At 40.3% G+C, this 15,856-nt stretch overlaps 1 protein-coding gene across 1 annotated transcript in view; it reads right to left on the bottom strand.

The window, feature by feature from the left end:
• Window positions 1-14,966, bottom strand: part of PAXIP1 (PAX interacting protein 1) — a gene marked incomplete at both ends in the record, with an annotated part of 30,812 nt that extends 15,846 nt beyond the window's left edge. Inside the window, 6 exons of the mRNA XM_079538146.1 lie at window positions 539-1,183; window positions 3,803-3,916; window positions 4,721-4,784; window positions 9,285-9,328; window positions 11,521-11,655; window positions 14,880-14,966. Of these exons, the coding sequence (XP_079394272.1) occupies window positions 539-1,183; window positions 3,803-3,916; window positions 4,721-4,784; window positions 9,285-9,328; window positions 11,521-11,655; window positions 14,880-14,966 (1,089 nt within the window). The remainder of the gene's footprint in view (window positions 1-538; window positions 1,184-3,802; window positions 3,917-4,720; window positions 4,785-9,284; window positions 9,329-11,520; window positions 11,656-14,879) is intronic.
• Between the last annotated feature and the right edge of the window lie 890 nt (window positions 14,967-15,856).

The raw sequence follows: 15,856 nt of genomic DNA, 5'->3' as shown, positions 1-15,856 counted from the left end.
TCAACACAAAAGCTACAATTATTTCAACTGAGTGTCAAAAGAAGTTGTAAATTAGGACTTCTGCATCATAATCTTGACTATGCTGCATAACAACTTAATGATGCCCAGCAGAACAATCTAGAACTGAACCTACTGGAAGAACAATCTATTTTACACTTCTATGTGTTTATACCACTAAAAATTCCTTGCACTGAATAAGAAGCTCAAAGGGTTTGAAATCAGGGTTTTTCAACTAGACAAATAATTTGAAATTAATGAACCTTTTATTTTCCCCAATACTGAAATACTGGGAAACTCTAAACCAAGCCATAGCTAAACACAGCTTTACTCTCAACTCTTTTTCCACACATATTCTTACTTCTGTGAACCTGCTAGGAATGAAGATAATTATTATGGGGAGGTTACTGATTTGGCAACAACTTCTAAGTAACAAATTTAATTCTTCGTACTATTAGAGAACAATAAAAGGAAAGTTCTTGGAAATGTTAGTTCTTAATAACAAGTCATGTATCTTATAAACAAAAAATCCAACACTTACATGTGCTACATTTGATGGTCTATTAATCTGCTGAATATCAGCACTATTAGTAATATTCCTCAACGTCCGCACCGCTGGACTCCACGCAGCCATCATTTCCTGTCGGTCAGAACTTTGGGCACCTTGTACCGAAGCCATTAAGTTGCCTCTCATATCTGGAGGCAAGATATTACCTGGCACCGGTGGGACATTGGCACACAAATTAATTAACCCAGAGTCTTTCCCTTGAGGCAACCTACGCTTTGCTGTGGATGCCTGCGGAACTTCAGCTGGTGTCCAATTCAAATTCCTCTCCTGCTTTTCTGGAGAAGAATCTGAAGAATCATCAAACATCAGTTCCCCTTTTGCCTTATCAGCAGTAGTAGATTTTGGTGAAAAGCCTTGATCACCCAAAGGTGATCCTTCTCGCGAAGATGCTGGGCTTGATAACTTTTCATCAGTACTAGCTTCATTTTGAGAATCCTGCTCTTCATTTTCTGCTTCTTCCTCTTCTTCCTCCTCCTCCTCCTCTTCTTCCTCATATATAATTAAACGAGGATGATACGGAGTCTCTTCTTTTTTAGCTTTATCAGCTATAGAATCCAATACCCACTCTGGTGTCACAATTTTAATGCTGTCATGCTTACAAGCACATTCATATTTCTCCTAGGAAGAAAAAAAAGGAAAAAATAAAAGGATGAGAACATTTCACTGAAAGACAAAAAAAAAAAACAACCAAAAAAAACAAGTTACTTTTGGTGAGGCTGGGATAGAGTATGGAAAGGCAGATTGCAAGAGACAGCAATCACAGAAATTGCTCTCTACCAGAACCAACAGAACAAAATAGAACACTGAGCTTAACCACAGTTTCCAACTCAAAAAAATATAGTTGACTAGCAATGCAAATATGCAGATGATCAAGTCTTCACCTGCAGAACATCATTAAGTAGAAGAAGAGGCAACTGCCTTAAGTTGCACCAGAGGAGGTTCAGGTTAGATATTAGGAAAAATTTCTTCTCAGAACGAGAGATAAGGCACAATAAAGAAGACACAAATCTTTGAAAGGATGAATTTTAACATGAATACAGGTCAGAAAAAGGAAGGCTACTTTTCATACACCTTCTCAGAAGTTGCAAACTGTAATGTGGTCCTCATCTTGAAAGTTATTTTTCTGTCCACGTATTAGCTAAATAAATTTCAATGGAAGTTTATGAACTTGACAAAGTAGAACGTTTTATTCCTCCCTATGATTTCACCATTATCTTCTTAACTAATCTGATGTACACACGGAATGAATTTTCTCTGCGTTCAAAAGTTCTCTCTGATAGGAGCTTCTCACAAATATCAAAATAGTGGGAAAAAAATGTTTAGTATGAGATTTGAAACTGATTTCAGAATCTAATATTTAAAAATGATTAAACTGGGATTTTCTTCATATGTCAGACAACATAAATTAACAATCAGGGCGTACAGAGGAAATTAATTTCATCTAATGATTCTCTAGACTTATTTCCTACAATGAAACTGTCATTCATACCCAATAAAGAGATTACAGATGAAACAGTTTATTTGCAGATAGAAGTTTTTGTTCTATTTTTTTTTTGTGGTGAGAATTATTAAGAACCTTGTTTTATCATCTCATGTCTAGACAAAGCAATCATTCAAGCTTTCACTGGCGTCAAAACTATTCATTACAAGCTACTGCAGTTTCCCTTGTAGTGCATGTCAGAGCAGCAGGCCTAGATGTGTTTTAAATAATCATCCCATACGTTTGCCTCTATTCATTCATTGCAGAAGCAAAGCAAGGTAATTATGTTGTCCTAAAGATATGAAATGTTAGTGTGTTTTCTTCTGTTCAAGTGGTAAATTTAAGACAGTGCCCTTATTCTAAAAGGTTTATGATTTAAGGTAACACTTAAGTGCATACCATTGCCATTGAATTTTAGTTACTAATGCTCTTTAATCAAGTATTCCATATTACTGCAATGGAAAAGACAACTAAGATGGTGTTCAATATATCCTTTTAATGAAACGAGGGGAAAAAAGCAAGCATCACCCATACTGTGTAAGCTATTTTCCCTTCTCCCACTGTCACCCCATGATTTTTCTAAAGCACTTTCCTACATGTTGCATGTAGAGGTTAAAAGCCATCTCAATAGCTACATGTTTTTCCTCTTCAGATAGTTTATATTAACTTTGAAATACTAAAAAAGTTCTTGGTGGAACAATAATATATTAAATTTATATAAAATTTAACTTGACAAAGCATTACATATTAACGTAAGAAGATATTATATAGATCTTAAAGTTGCTCACAAATAACTTAACCCACACAGCCTCTCTCACTGATCAGAATAGAATTTTAAAAGCGATGAAGAAAACATTCTCATGTTACTAAAGGATAAAAAATATAATGCAGAAAATTACAGTAAAAACTCCCTTCATCCACTACATTAACCAGAAAAATCTACAAACACATTTTTGTTAAGTGAGCCTCAATTTCTTCTCAGTATTTTTAGGCTCTGAACAAATGCACTAAATCAATTACAAGTGTTCTTTCTTTTTCAGGAAGACGATTATCTGAACACTTCAGAAAGTTTCAGCGGAACTATTCTAACCAAAGCCATCACGGTACAGAATGCTATTCTGATGGGCTCAGCACTGCCTTTAGCCAGCTACCTAATCTTTCTGATTCAGCTTCTCCAGCTGCATAAAAACATTTCATTTCCTACAAGGGAGTGACTGGAAGCATAACTACTTTGTCGATCAGAACTTGTGCAGGAATGCTGCATACTGCTTAGCCCTTTTTAAGAGGAAAGTGCTGTGGGCCTTTGAGAGATGTATTTCAAAAAAGTGGGAAATCTGTTCCTCCTTCCACACTGTATTCTTTTCAGGGCATAACATCTGAGGGTATTTTACTCAATTTTCCAACTTGTATCTTTTTTTTTTGTCCACTGATTTTAGCTACAGATATACAAGTCGTCATCACTAATGATTATACGTCAAATTAGATTAGGACAAACAAAATAAAGAATAATACGATTTATTCAACCAGAGATAGCAACGACAGTATGAAATTGGACATATTTCAGATTAATGAGGCTTAAAACCATGCAGAAAATAAAGACCAAGTGATTAACAGCAGTGCATAACCGTTGAATTTAGCCGCTTAAGTGTGACAAACAAGCTGAAGGATCTTAACTTCAGGGTGAAGTAAAATTTGTCATTATTCAAAAGCAAACGAGAGCGACAAGAGGAAGAACTGTACATGTAATAAACTCTTACCCCCTTTGGCTCAGGCACAATCAAGTGAGTACACTTCTTATTCAGGTTCAGCTGGCAATTCCCACCATAAAAAGTAATCAAAGCCCACAGCGTATTTCGGTCTTCAGATGAAACCTAAGAAGGTAAAGCAGCCTTTTAGCTCTGCGTAACCAGATGCCCTCTTCTTGAGGAACCTGAGTACAATTCTTGCCATCCCCATTTACAAATCTGGCTAGTATACCCACCTATCTCTATTAAATACCAAAGTATCATGAAAATCACAGAGGAAAAGAAGTGATAGAAAAAGACATTAAACAAACATTTTAGCCTGTACAGGGGAGGAAGTTCTTTAACACAGTGCTAGCATATCGCCTTTCACAGTAAGTAAACATTAGTGATCAAGCAAACAGGATTTATTTATTATCTTCAGTGAATTTTTTAAGCTTATTAACAAGTAGACCCCAAATTAACAGCCTACATAAACAAAGGTTTATTTCTAACGCTGATGTTCAGCTCTGACAAGCCATGTGTGTTTAAGCCACAGAGCTGGGTATGAACACAGGCTACTGAAGCCACTTCCACTTAATTTACTCACTGGCATCCTTATTAAGCTTCCAGTGCAAAGCTCGTGTATCAGGTTGTCTGAATATTTTGTGCTAATGCCTGAACAGAAAAATAGGAACAAGGATTTTATACTGTACTCTTCATTTTAGAATCATCACAGTATTGAATACAGGATCAATTACTGACTGAATGTTCAGTTTCAAATGCCCATTACTTCATTTTCAGTGGAAAACTATTTCCAGGTGAAAAACCTTTTTAAGGTGCTAATTCACACATGCACACAAGAAGTCACATTACAACAGAAATACTGATATCTCCATTGACAATTGAAGCATCACACACACACTGTACACTGAAACACGGTTCACCTCTTACCTGAGAGAGACAGGCAGTAACTCCAAAAAAGGTCTGACACGATTCTGGAGAGAAGCCATTAACACTGGATAGCAGTTGTCAAGGATGTAAATAAATGAGTTTCCTGAGGGATATTAGAAGGAAATAAAGCAGCGTGCATAGTACTCTCAAGCTTTACTTTTAAAAGCATGTGATTTGTTTACAATTCAAGTTGCATATAGCAGAAAGAAGAAAAAAAAGGAAAGAAAGGCATAAAATGGATAAGGACATCTTTAACATTATGACCAATTATGGTAGTATCACAAACATTCCCAAGAACAGCCCCCTCAATTCTATCCTAAGATGCTCAGCTCAGGAAATAAAGCACACAGGAATTGAGTGTTTATCAGAGCTTTCTTCCATTATCATTGAATGCTTATCTTCCATACTTAGAAGTGAGAATCCAAAGAAAGTTTTGTTACAGTCAGCAAAAGACAAAACAGGATGAATATAGTGTGCAATTAATTCCATAAAATAACAGTTTTTTGGGGGGTTGAAGGCATCTTTTGGAACCTATCCTGCCATTTCAAATTCTCAAAGACTGGAAAAGTAGGAACATGTTCTCAATACACAACGTGGTTATCAAGTCCACAAAAGGTGCTGAGCAACAAGCATATAAACTCCTATCAAGAAAAATAACAAATCAAACTAAGTACTACAGAGATGATCTGAAAACAGAAGCAGACAGATCAGTATAAGCAAGTATCAGATTTTTCTACAGCTATTTTTTTCATGCCAAGGTACAAAATAGGACAGAAAGTTAGCCAAGCAACAGATTCTGAAGGAAAAAAGCTGTGACTGACAAACAGAGAAAACATCACATTAGGATGTAAAAACAGAAACACAGCCTGAAATTACTGTAAAGTTTTCCACCATACTTTCAACACTCAACAAGATCTCTGACAGCAACGTATATTTGTTTTCAGAGGCATCAGAGAGATGGATAAATGGAACAGCAAGCAAAAACAGCAACAAGAACTTCTTACAGAGCAAGTAAATAAGACTTATGAGAAGAAGCTGAAAGAACCAGAACTGATAGGCTTAAGAAGTTAAGAAGACATCTTCAAGTCCATAAAAGGCTGCCAAATGAAAAGTCGTTTGTTCTCCCTGGTCAGAGTGGCTCAAATAAATCAACATGGGGCTATAAAGCGGCAGCTAATGAAGTTAAACTTCAGCAATACATTGCATCACTGCTGTAAGGTGACTGGGAAGACTATGAATTAAGTCTCCATTTGGTGGGGGGGGGGGGGGGGGGGGGGGGGGAGGGAGGGTCAGGATTCATGAAACAGGAGAGATAATGGTTTGACGGAAGCGATGTGGAAAAATGATGGGCTGATTTTATGGCCTCCCTGTCTTTCCCACACTTTTATATGGTTTTAAAGTACATACATAATTCTTTGGAGAAACAGATTACAAAAACAAACGTGCAGTGTGTCACAGAGCAAGTAAATAACTAGACTTTTGTCATCAAACAAAATTATTTTCCTCCTGCTGCTGAAGCACAGCAATAGTTAAAATTCTGAGACAGAAGAGACAATACATAGAAAACTGACAACAAAACCTAGGGTACGTTAAAACTTAAGAGCAGATTTACTGCCATTATCCAGAGTACTCCAAGAAATACAAGTCCAAGGAGCATCCTAAATTTCACAGTGTTGCTCAGTATTTCATCTAATGCAGAGATCCAGTACTGCATCTTTTAACAGCGCAGTTGTCCACTCTTTGCTTTGGCAGCTGCTCCTAGCACACAGAGCAGCAACAGCTCAATACATCACTTCCAAGATGTCCATCAGTTTGACCCCAGCTTGCACTCTCTAAAGAACAGGAGTGAAATACACTGTCTTACAAGTTAGCAGCAGTAGAACATTCTGAAAGAACGAGAGTGATGTGACAAAGCTCACATCTCTTTTCTTCAGCAACAAACATTCAGAAATGCTATGACTCCCTTTCATCACACATAAACAAGACCACAAAAAAAGCAACCAAAAACAACCTTCTTCATCACTACTGCATTTGCTGCTATCGAGAGAAGTAAGAAAGAAATCACCACCCCCTTTCTGGTATCATAACCGTAGCTTTTCACACACAGAACTCTCATCTTCTCCTTCAGGAAGGCTGCTTCCACATGCCTTTTTTTTGTTCCTTCCTTCTGACTGCAGGATAGTCAGATTTTGTTGACATCAGTTAGTAGAGCTCAGAACACCTTGCCTTCTGAAGTCCCCTCTGGTGGAAACAACTTCCACAGCAGAATGTTAAAATGTATTCATAAGGAAAAAGAAAAATTACTGTGTTTATTCTGCATTAAAATTTTTTATATAGTCAAATGCCTATCAAGCACCAAAATTGGACTGTAAACAAAATATTTAAGACTCTTCCTAGATCCATTTATTTAACTGTCAAAAGGTATTCCTAGGACTTGCTTCAGTAAATACAGTATATTGAGTATTTCAACACAAATATAAATAAAGGCCAAAAAAGTTGAATCTCAAAGCCTTAACAAAAAAAGAAATCCAAACCAATCAACTGGGAAAAAAAAGTTAAGTTTACTATTAACTACAACATTTTTTCCTTATTGTAGTACCTAAAACCCTGATGAAAGGCCGGATGCCACAGCAGTAGAAGTCATAAAGAGACTGAAACAGAACAATGTTAAGACTTAACAACCCATTTTAGTGAGCTCTGAATAAAATCCAAAAACACCAGGTTCTAAGGGCTAGAAAGAATAAAAGTAAATGTCCAAGTACACATTTATTGCTGACAGGTGTACAAAGCTTTCTTCCGTGCAACTCAAGAATACGATCCTCCTGAGACCTGCCGTTTCATTTGGCTGCTCTTATATAACCACAATAAAGACTTCCTAAGCAATTGCCATTCAGGCCTACATTCCCACACTTTTTGCTACAATTTAGTTATAGACTGCACCAGTCCATTTTATCTGTTGATTTCTCTTCTGGGTTTGTAATAAAATCAGAATTTAAAGCATCCTTTTGAAAACATACGGTTTCAGACAGAAAACCTATTGCCTAATAGCCAACTTCTCTATGGGAGAGAAAAACACCAGCAATATAATGCTCTATTACACAACTTTGAAAATATAACTAACTCCAAGTTATTTTACACTTTCTTTTTTCCAACCAGCCCTACACATTACATCAGTGTGATCTAAACTCCCTTCCTGATAACGATAAGCTGATAAACACGTTATTTCCAGTACAAAACACACACACAAAAAAAATCACCAGCCTAGATGCCACAACAGCAGCTGATTTGAGTATAGAAGTATTCTGGGTTTTGCCACGTCACGTTTGGTGCATCATTTACCTTCGGAAGTGAAATCACTAAAGAAAAATTCTCCTTAGTCAGAAGACAGTCCAGGACTACAGCAAACGTTTCATACTAACTCGAGAATTCTATTTGACATGTTCATTATTACGATCAAAACAGCTTTAAGTACCTCAGTATATCATGTTTTTTTATTCTCTTTTCCTTCCACAGCTCACTCCCCGAACTGAATTCTCCTGGTAGAAGATACACAAGGCATCTTCAAAACAGCCCAGACACACAAATAGATGCAAGGGCACCTATTTTGAAATATGAGATATAAAATTGGAATTCTGTATCGCTGAAGCACATTAAGACCTGAAATTTCTAATATGAACACCTGGACTCTGGCTTCTACCACCTCTTGTTCTCCATTATGAACACTACCACCTGCTATCCTTCCAAAATGAGATCTCATGCCTGACAGCCTTCCTCCTTAGTCCTGCTGTTCATTGCAATCATCTGCTGGTATCTGTACTGAAATGTACTGCTCTGCTTCAGTCTTTGCATAAACATAATCCCTATTATGAATGGGCTGAGAAAAAAAAAGCATGAATTTCAGCCTATAATAACAGTCATTCTCATCATTCCTAGGATCCAAAGAAAAACAGAGGAAAATAAATAGAGATAAAACAGTAATAAATAATAAAACAGAATGCACTGTCCACATGCAAGAATACATGCTCCAAATAAGTTGAGAAACATAAATCTAGCCAACATAAACCACAACAAAAGACAAAGTCAAAAAAAGACAGAGTCAAGCTAAGCAATAATAGGAGTGTTATCATGACAAGTTAACAAAGCACTATTACTAAGACTATGGACATGAAGTATTGTGTGTTTATTTCTTCCTTAACTTTGGCTCTTGAAAAAGCCATAAAAATAGGCTACTCCACTGACCCAACAATTGTCCCCTTATGGCATTCCAGCATTTCTCCCAGATCCTCAGTTAATGATCAACATCAAGCTAAAATGTTTGGTCTATTTGATAACAAATTTCCTGCAAGTGCTTATTAAGTACTTATCCACAATAGCCAAAGGGAGAGGAAAAGTAAAGCAAAACAAAGCAGCTCTAAGCACACTTTGCTTAACAAGCAAAATATATACTGTCATTTCAAAGATGTAAGATGTACATACATGTAACAATCTTCATTCACTCAACCCATGTGAAATGCATTTAAGATGTTTCCTACAGCATTTCATCACATTTTAACTTAAAGGATACGGAAGGAGAGCTCCACAGCGAACAGACAGGATCACCCAGGAAGGCTGAAAAACAAAAACTGTGAGGTGGAAAAACCAAACTCATACTGCATGAGTGAAATGCAAGTTAGTGACCAACTCTGTAGTGTATCTAGTTTCAATAGCCATCTCCCAGCTTTAAAGCTTAAGTGTTTCACAGACATTTACTTAGGGCTTTACCGAAAAAACGTTCTGACTGATTTGTAAGTTAACAGAGAAAGTTCTCAAAGATCATACAGCAATATGGGAATAAGACCCCTTTGTCTTTTAACTCCATTATTCTTTGAATGCTATTTACAGTATTTACTCATGCACGCAGTTCTAAAATCTCAATTCCCTACCTTACATTTTAACCAAGGAGTTGGGAAGCATAACCTTACACAGAAAGGGGTTTATACACACATAATAATGCTGGATGCTAAGCACACAGGTGATAGACCCTAACCAATGGCACACAGCAACAGAATGGCTCAAAGAGAGAGAAGGAAATGGCAAATAGAGGCCATGTAGGACAGTGGCCCTGACACAAAGTGTAAGGAAGAAGGAAGGAGTACCATCCCATTTATATGACTTTTTTCCTCCCCACACTCTCCTCTCCCCCAGTATACATCTACTCACACACATACTGTAACTGTTTGTGGCGTCCCTATTTGTACTGTTCTCTCTCATTTAGAAAAAGACAGAGAAGTTGGTTGTTGGTTTTTTCCAGTTCTACTGTTTGCAAAATAAATAAATAAATAAATAAATAAAAATTGGGAGATTTCTCTCCCTCCAGTTTCTCTTCCTTACTCTCCATTCCTTTTCTTTCTGCAGCAAGCTACCTTTGCCTCCAAGTTTCATTCCCTTAACACGAAGTCTAATCTTCTTGATTACAGAACATGCTGCAATGTTTTCAGATCCAACTAAGCAACATCACTGAGAGGCCTGCTGTTTGGCAAATGACAGAAAGTTTAGTCAGTAGTACTTAAAAAGAAAATTAAATTATTTAACTGAAAGGCAGCCAATAGCAGCAAGTACTACTGCTAGGACAATGATGCCTTTCCATCCCATGAAAATGGCTGCAGTCTTCTTGTTTTTCAAGACTGAAACGATGTCACTAAACACCTCATGAAAGGGAGAAACTAAAAACAAGAACTAAGCTTAAAATTAATTATTACTCCCATCTAAAACCATAAGGCCTTGTGCTAAGCACCCCTTATTTTTTGGAATTTGCCAACTCGTACTTCTCCACTGCCAGATGAACTCTCACGCTATAAGCCATCAGAATTCAGTACTGCTGCTTGCAACTATATGAAAAGAATAATCCAAAATCACTGGCAGAGAAATAATAATTATTTTTTCTCATTGCTCATGAACTGCAGAACAACAAGCTCACATTTTCAAACATGAAGCCTGGAAACTTTCACTGGAAAAAGAAACCCATATTGCAAGAGGGTAACAAAATACTGACAATTTCATTGTAAGAAAGAAAAAAGTCAAAGACTTCAAAAAATTAATATGGGAAAGAAGTCTGATTTTCTAAAGTTTATTTTGTTGAAAATTAGCACCATACACATATGCAGAATCCACAAAATCATTGTCAAGAGAAATTCAGGTTGGATACTTGAAAAAACTGCTTCTCTGAAAGAGGGATAATGCATTGGAACAGGCTGCCCAGGGAGTTGGTGGAGTTACAGTCCCTGGAGGTGTCCAAGGAAAAGGCAGATGTGGCACTGAGGGACATGGTTTGGTGGTATGGGGGGATAGGTTGATGATTGCACTAAATCATCTTAGTGCTCTTTTCCAACCTTAATGATCCTGTGATTCTGCACCTTGCCAAGTACATGTTTGAAAACAAGGAAAAAAACCAATCTCAATCTCTACACCTTTATGCTGAGGTTTTCCATTGCCAGAAACCTATTAGAAATGTTCCTGACGGGAAAGTTCCTAAGTAAAATTGAACAGTGCAACATCCCACAGATAGACGAATGAAGGAAGAATTTCAGAAAGAGAACACAAAAGAAAACCCATCAACAGATCACTAGATATAGAACAACCACAAAAGAAAAGGAGGGAACAGAATTGTAAAAGTTCACAATTCAGGAAAAAAACCATGAAACGAGACTAAAAGGTAAGGTAAGACAAAGGTAAGTTTCATTCAGACATCATCTAAACACTGGTATTTTCTGTTACCATAACCCAATAGCTATGTCAGACAATATAGTGGAGGAGTCACCCACCTTTACCACAGGGAGATCAAAAACTTCACGAGACTCTCCAACCTCTGGATGGTCTCCATCTTCTGAAATAATATGCGAGGCCAGCGCATTGTAAGAGACTTCCTTTGCTTTCCCAGCTTTCAGAAGTTGAATAACCTAAACCCAGAAGAGAAGGGAAAAAAGTGAAAAATTATTACCCTTCATTTGAGAAAAACAGTAACGAAAGAACAGCAGCACATCAAGGGAACGAGTTCAACTTTCTCTCTTGGTTGCCCTGTAGAAATAGATAGCACTCTTTTTTTGGGAAACGCAACCCATTTAAGTCCTGATTTCCTAAGGCTTGCGACTCTGCTGCGTTTTGATGATTCAAGTTGAAGTTTTACTTCCAAAATACTTCAGACTGGGGCAGAAATTTGGAATGTTTCAACGTTTTTCCAAAACATACAGTCCTCAAAAACTGTTTTTTTCTTAGGCAGACTAAGGAACTCTCTCTCCTCAGCATTTGATTTTCCATATGTTAGCTTCAGAAGCCTCTGAATACACTTGGCACAAAGAAAAGAAAAGCAACCTAACTCAACGTGTAGCTATGAAAGCTACAGAAAAGCAGGGGGAAAAGAAAATAAAAAAAGAAGAAAAAACCCAACACCATTTGGATATGAGAAGGCCCTAAAAGCAAAATAAGTCATAACCACTGTCCTGAGAAGTGGAGGTTCTAACAAAGAGCTGCTGTATTGAGAATTGAATTGATGGAGGACTAAAGATGATTTTGATAAAACAAAGAAAAAACATAAAAGAAAATAAAAAGCAGAAGGACATATGCCCTCTAAGTTACTCCTTTAAAGAGCTAAAGCAGAAATTTTTAATTCCATTACTCTGCCTTCAGTAATCACAAAAAGCCCTCACATCTCAAAGTGTATCTTACTCCTTTTTTGCAAGGCCAATATGGAAAGTGTCTGTTTAAGACTTCACCATTCTCTCTAGCCCTGCTCATAAAAAAATGGGAGTCAAGAAATAAGACTCACTTCAGTATAAAGGTAACGCAGAAGGCAGAGGGTGTGGAGGGGAATAGGAGAAAAGCATTCAAAAAAACTGAGTTCTAAAATTTAAATGTTTAAAATGCCGATGAAGATCACTCTTTCCTTTTTCCTTTTATTATTTGGAAATGAATAGTTGGACTTTGTAACGGTTTTTCAGAACCAAACTGGCACAAGCACCACAGTAGTCACAGATCAGCGCATCGCACAGCTCTGCGAGTTACATGTTCCCTTCAACTGTCTATTTATGGGAAGGCTAAAGAGAGGAGAAACTGTAATCAAAGCCAAGCATCCAAATCTGACAGCATGAGGAAAAAGTTACAGCTAATAAAGTAAGAAGACTTTTGTTTCTTTTAGTTTTGTAACAAAGAGTCAATGCAAAGAGTTTGCTGGTGCAGGAAGTTACGCCAGTACCAGGCTGTAAGTCTAACGTGGTGAAGAGATGGATGATGATTTCACAGCATTAAAGCAGTATGAAGAAAAGTTTTCCTAGGGTAGCCCATGTCAGCTTCAAAACTCCTCCCAGAGCATGTGACTTCTTCAGCTGAAGCAGTGACAGAGAAGCAGCGACCCAGACATTTTTCCCTGTATAGGGGGACAGACGGATGGACACACACATCCCCATTTAACTAGCAAACAAAATCCTGAAAAGCCCTAAAATGGTTACTATAAAAATCCTGTGCTTCAGGTGCAAGCTTAAATCCACTAAATGAAATTTAATTTTGCAGGCATGAAAAATCATTCCCACTAAAAGCTGTGTTAGAAGAAACAAAAGGAGAGTTTAAATCTCCGAAATAAGGCAATGGATACTAAAAAAATACTATTAAAATAAGAGATAACCAGAAACCAAATACCCTGCTTAAAGTCATCATGCTACGTTGCATCACCTTCTTTCTGCATGAAATACTGATTTTAACCAAAGTTACCAAAGCTTGACAGTTTGGGTTTACACATTTAGGAAAGCAATAAAAGCACCTAAAAAAACAATAATAACTGACATCTAGTCATCACCTCCTGTAAGGTGAGAACAGCCAAGCGCACATCCCAATGGAATGGATTCAAATTCGAGTGCCAGCAGCCTAATTCTCCCTCATTTGCCAAAGAACAGTCAGGCACGATTCCAAACTTTTGTTTCCATCCTAGTTTATGTCGCATATGCTTTAACAGGTAGTGGATATGCAGCTTTCACACGACTGTATGATGTTTCCTTTCTAACTCTTGGATTTGTTTTGATTAGGTTGCTCACTTGTGCTAGGCTTGTTTCAATATTTATTAAGGTAACTGGTCTTCAATGAAAACATTTGGAAACAAGCTGATCTAAGTGTGCTCGTGCCCAAAGGATGAAGAAATGAACTGCTTTTCAAATTCAACCTAGTATTATGGTACTAGAGTATAGTACAGTATATATCTATATGAAGCTTTTTTAAGCTTTGGAATCTACCTGAAGCTCAACCACAGGTAGATGAGCATTTTGTATACTTGATCCAGAGCAAATCAAGCCTTGTAACAATGACATTGCTACGAAGGATAAAACTTTATGTGAAAATAAAACTTGCCCAAGTGGTTGCTTGTTTACTCCCTGTCTGGCAATACTGCTATGTCAACACAAACCTAGCAGCGTGCCTTTGGGGCCGTTATTTTTACAGTAACAGGCATCTTGCTGCGTTTTGCACTCCTCTTCATACAGTGCCGTTGCAGCCACAGGATTTGAGTTGTTATCCCCACACCATTTCCAAATAGTTTAAGCTTAAGGTCCTACTGCACATCAAGGCTGCGGTTCACACATAACCTACAGAACCCATCTCACAGGTCAGCGGTGCTCCTGGAACTACCCCTCAGGCTCAGTGCACGCCAGGACACCGACCTACACGGAACAAAGACCCAACTCTCGCACCTGGCAAAGGAACCAAGACAGACACATAGACAGACAGACAGACAGACAGACGCGGTGTGGGGCTGGGCCCCGCGGCCCTCAGCCTCTCCTCAGCGCCTCAACGAGCGGCAGCCCCGCTCCCCGCAGCCGGGGTCAGCCTCCGGCCCCGTCTCTCACAGGAAATCCCTTCTCCCGCCCCTCCTCCGCTCGCAAGGCTGCACGGGGCCTGCGCGCCGCGGCCGCCCGGCTCCCATGGCGGGCGGGCGGCGAAGGAGCGGCGGTTACCGCGGCGCTTCCCGCGCGGCCCCTGAGAGGACGCGGCCGCGTTCCCCCTCCAGCTCTGCGCGCTCTGAGGCTCGCGGGGCAGCGTTTGCGCGGAGGCGGACGATCCCGCCCTGCCCCCCCCCCACCCCAGCGGGGGGTGTGGGGACGCGCGCGGCGGGAAGGAGCCCGAGGGGCGGCCGAGGCGGTACCTTCGGGTCGATGTCTCCCACCGTGAAGAACTTGACGTCTTTGAACATCTCCTCCGGGACTTTCAGCTCTTCCTCGTCCGCCGACATGGTGCCGGCCGCCCGCACGGCGCGCCTCTCCGCCGCCTCGCTCCGCCCGCTGCCCGCCGAGCAGAACCGCGGGGCCCGGGTCCCCCCGTCCCCTCCCCCGCCGTGCCGCCGAACCGCGCGAGCAAGGCGCGCGCTGCGGGACGCACCATCCCGCTCCGGGACGCGGGGGTGGCACGAGAGAGGTGGGCAGAGCCGCCGGCCCCGAGCGGCTCCCCCCTCCGAACTGCCACCTCCGCTGCCGCGGAACGACCCCTGCTCCCGCTCAGCGGCTGCGATCCCCGCTCATCACTCCGTCTCCGAATAGAAGTAAGGGCCGGCAGCAGGGCCCGGCTCCCCCCCCACGCGCGGAAAGCAATGGTTCCTCCCGAAACGACAGAGGCGGGCAGCGGGGATACCCGGACCCGCCCATTAGCGAGCAGGCGCGGCGAGGGGGGTGGGGAGGGGAGAGCGGCGCCCTCCGGCCCCGCCCCTCTGCCGCCCGGACCCCGCCCCACCGCCTCTGCCCCGCCCGGCACTTCCCGCTCACCTCCGCGGCTGCTCAGACTCAGACGCTTTCGGCCGTTCCCCGCTGCTGGCTTTGCCAGGGGCAGGATGGCAGGATTCGGGGGCCCCTTGGCGGAGCAGTCCTGGCTGCAGCCAGGCTGCATGCACCGCATAACAACACTTTCCAGCTCCAAGCCGTTGTTTCAACTTGTCAAATCCATTCCATAGTTCAGTCCTTTCCCGAATTTACCTGTCAGCCCTTCCAGCTGGGAGTCTGTGCAAATCCGATAGGCACAGCATGTATCCCAACATCCAACTTATTAGTGAACGTACTGAATGTTACCGAAATGAGTCCTTTTCCCTCAAAAGTTTTGCTGAAATAAGGCTACTGGACATCTATTGGCTGT

The sequence above is a fragment of the Tetrao urogallus genome (genome assembly GCF_951394365.1).
Source record: "Tetrao urogallus genome assembly, chromosome: 7".
NCBI classification, from domain to species: Eukaryota; Metazoa; Chordata; class Aves; order Galliformes; family Phasianidae; genus Tetrao; species Tetrao urogallus.
This window is presented reverse-complemented; position numbering and strand designations above follow the sequence as displayed.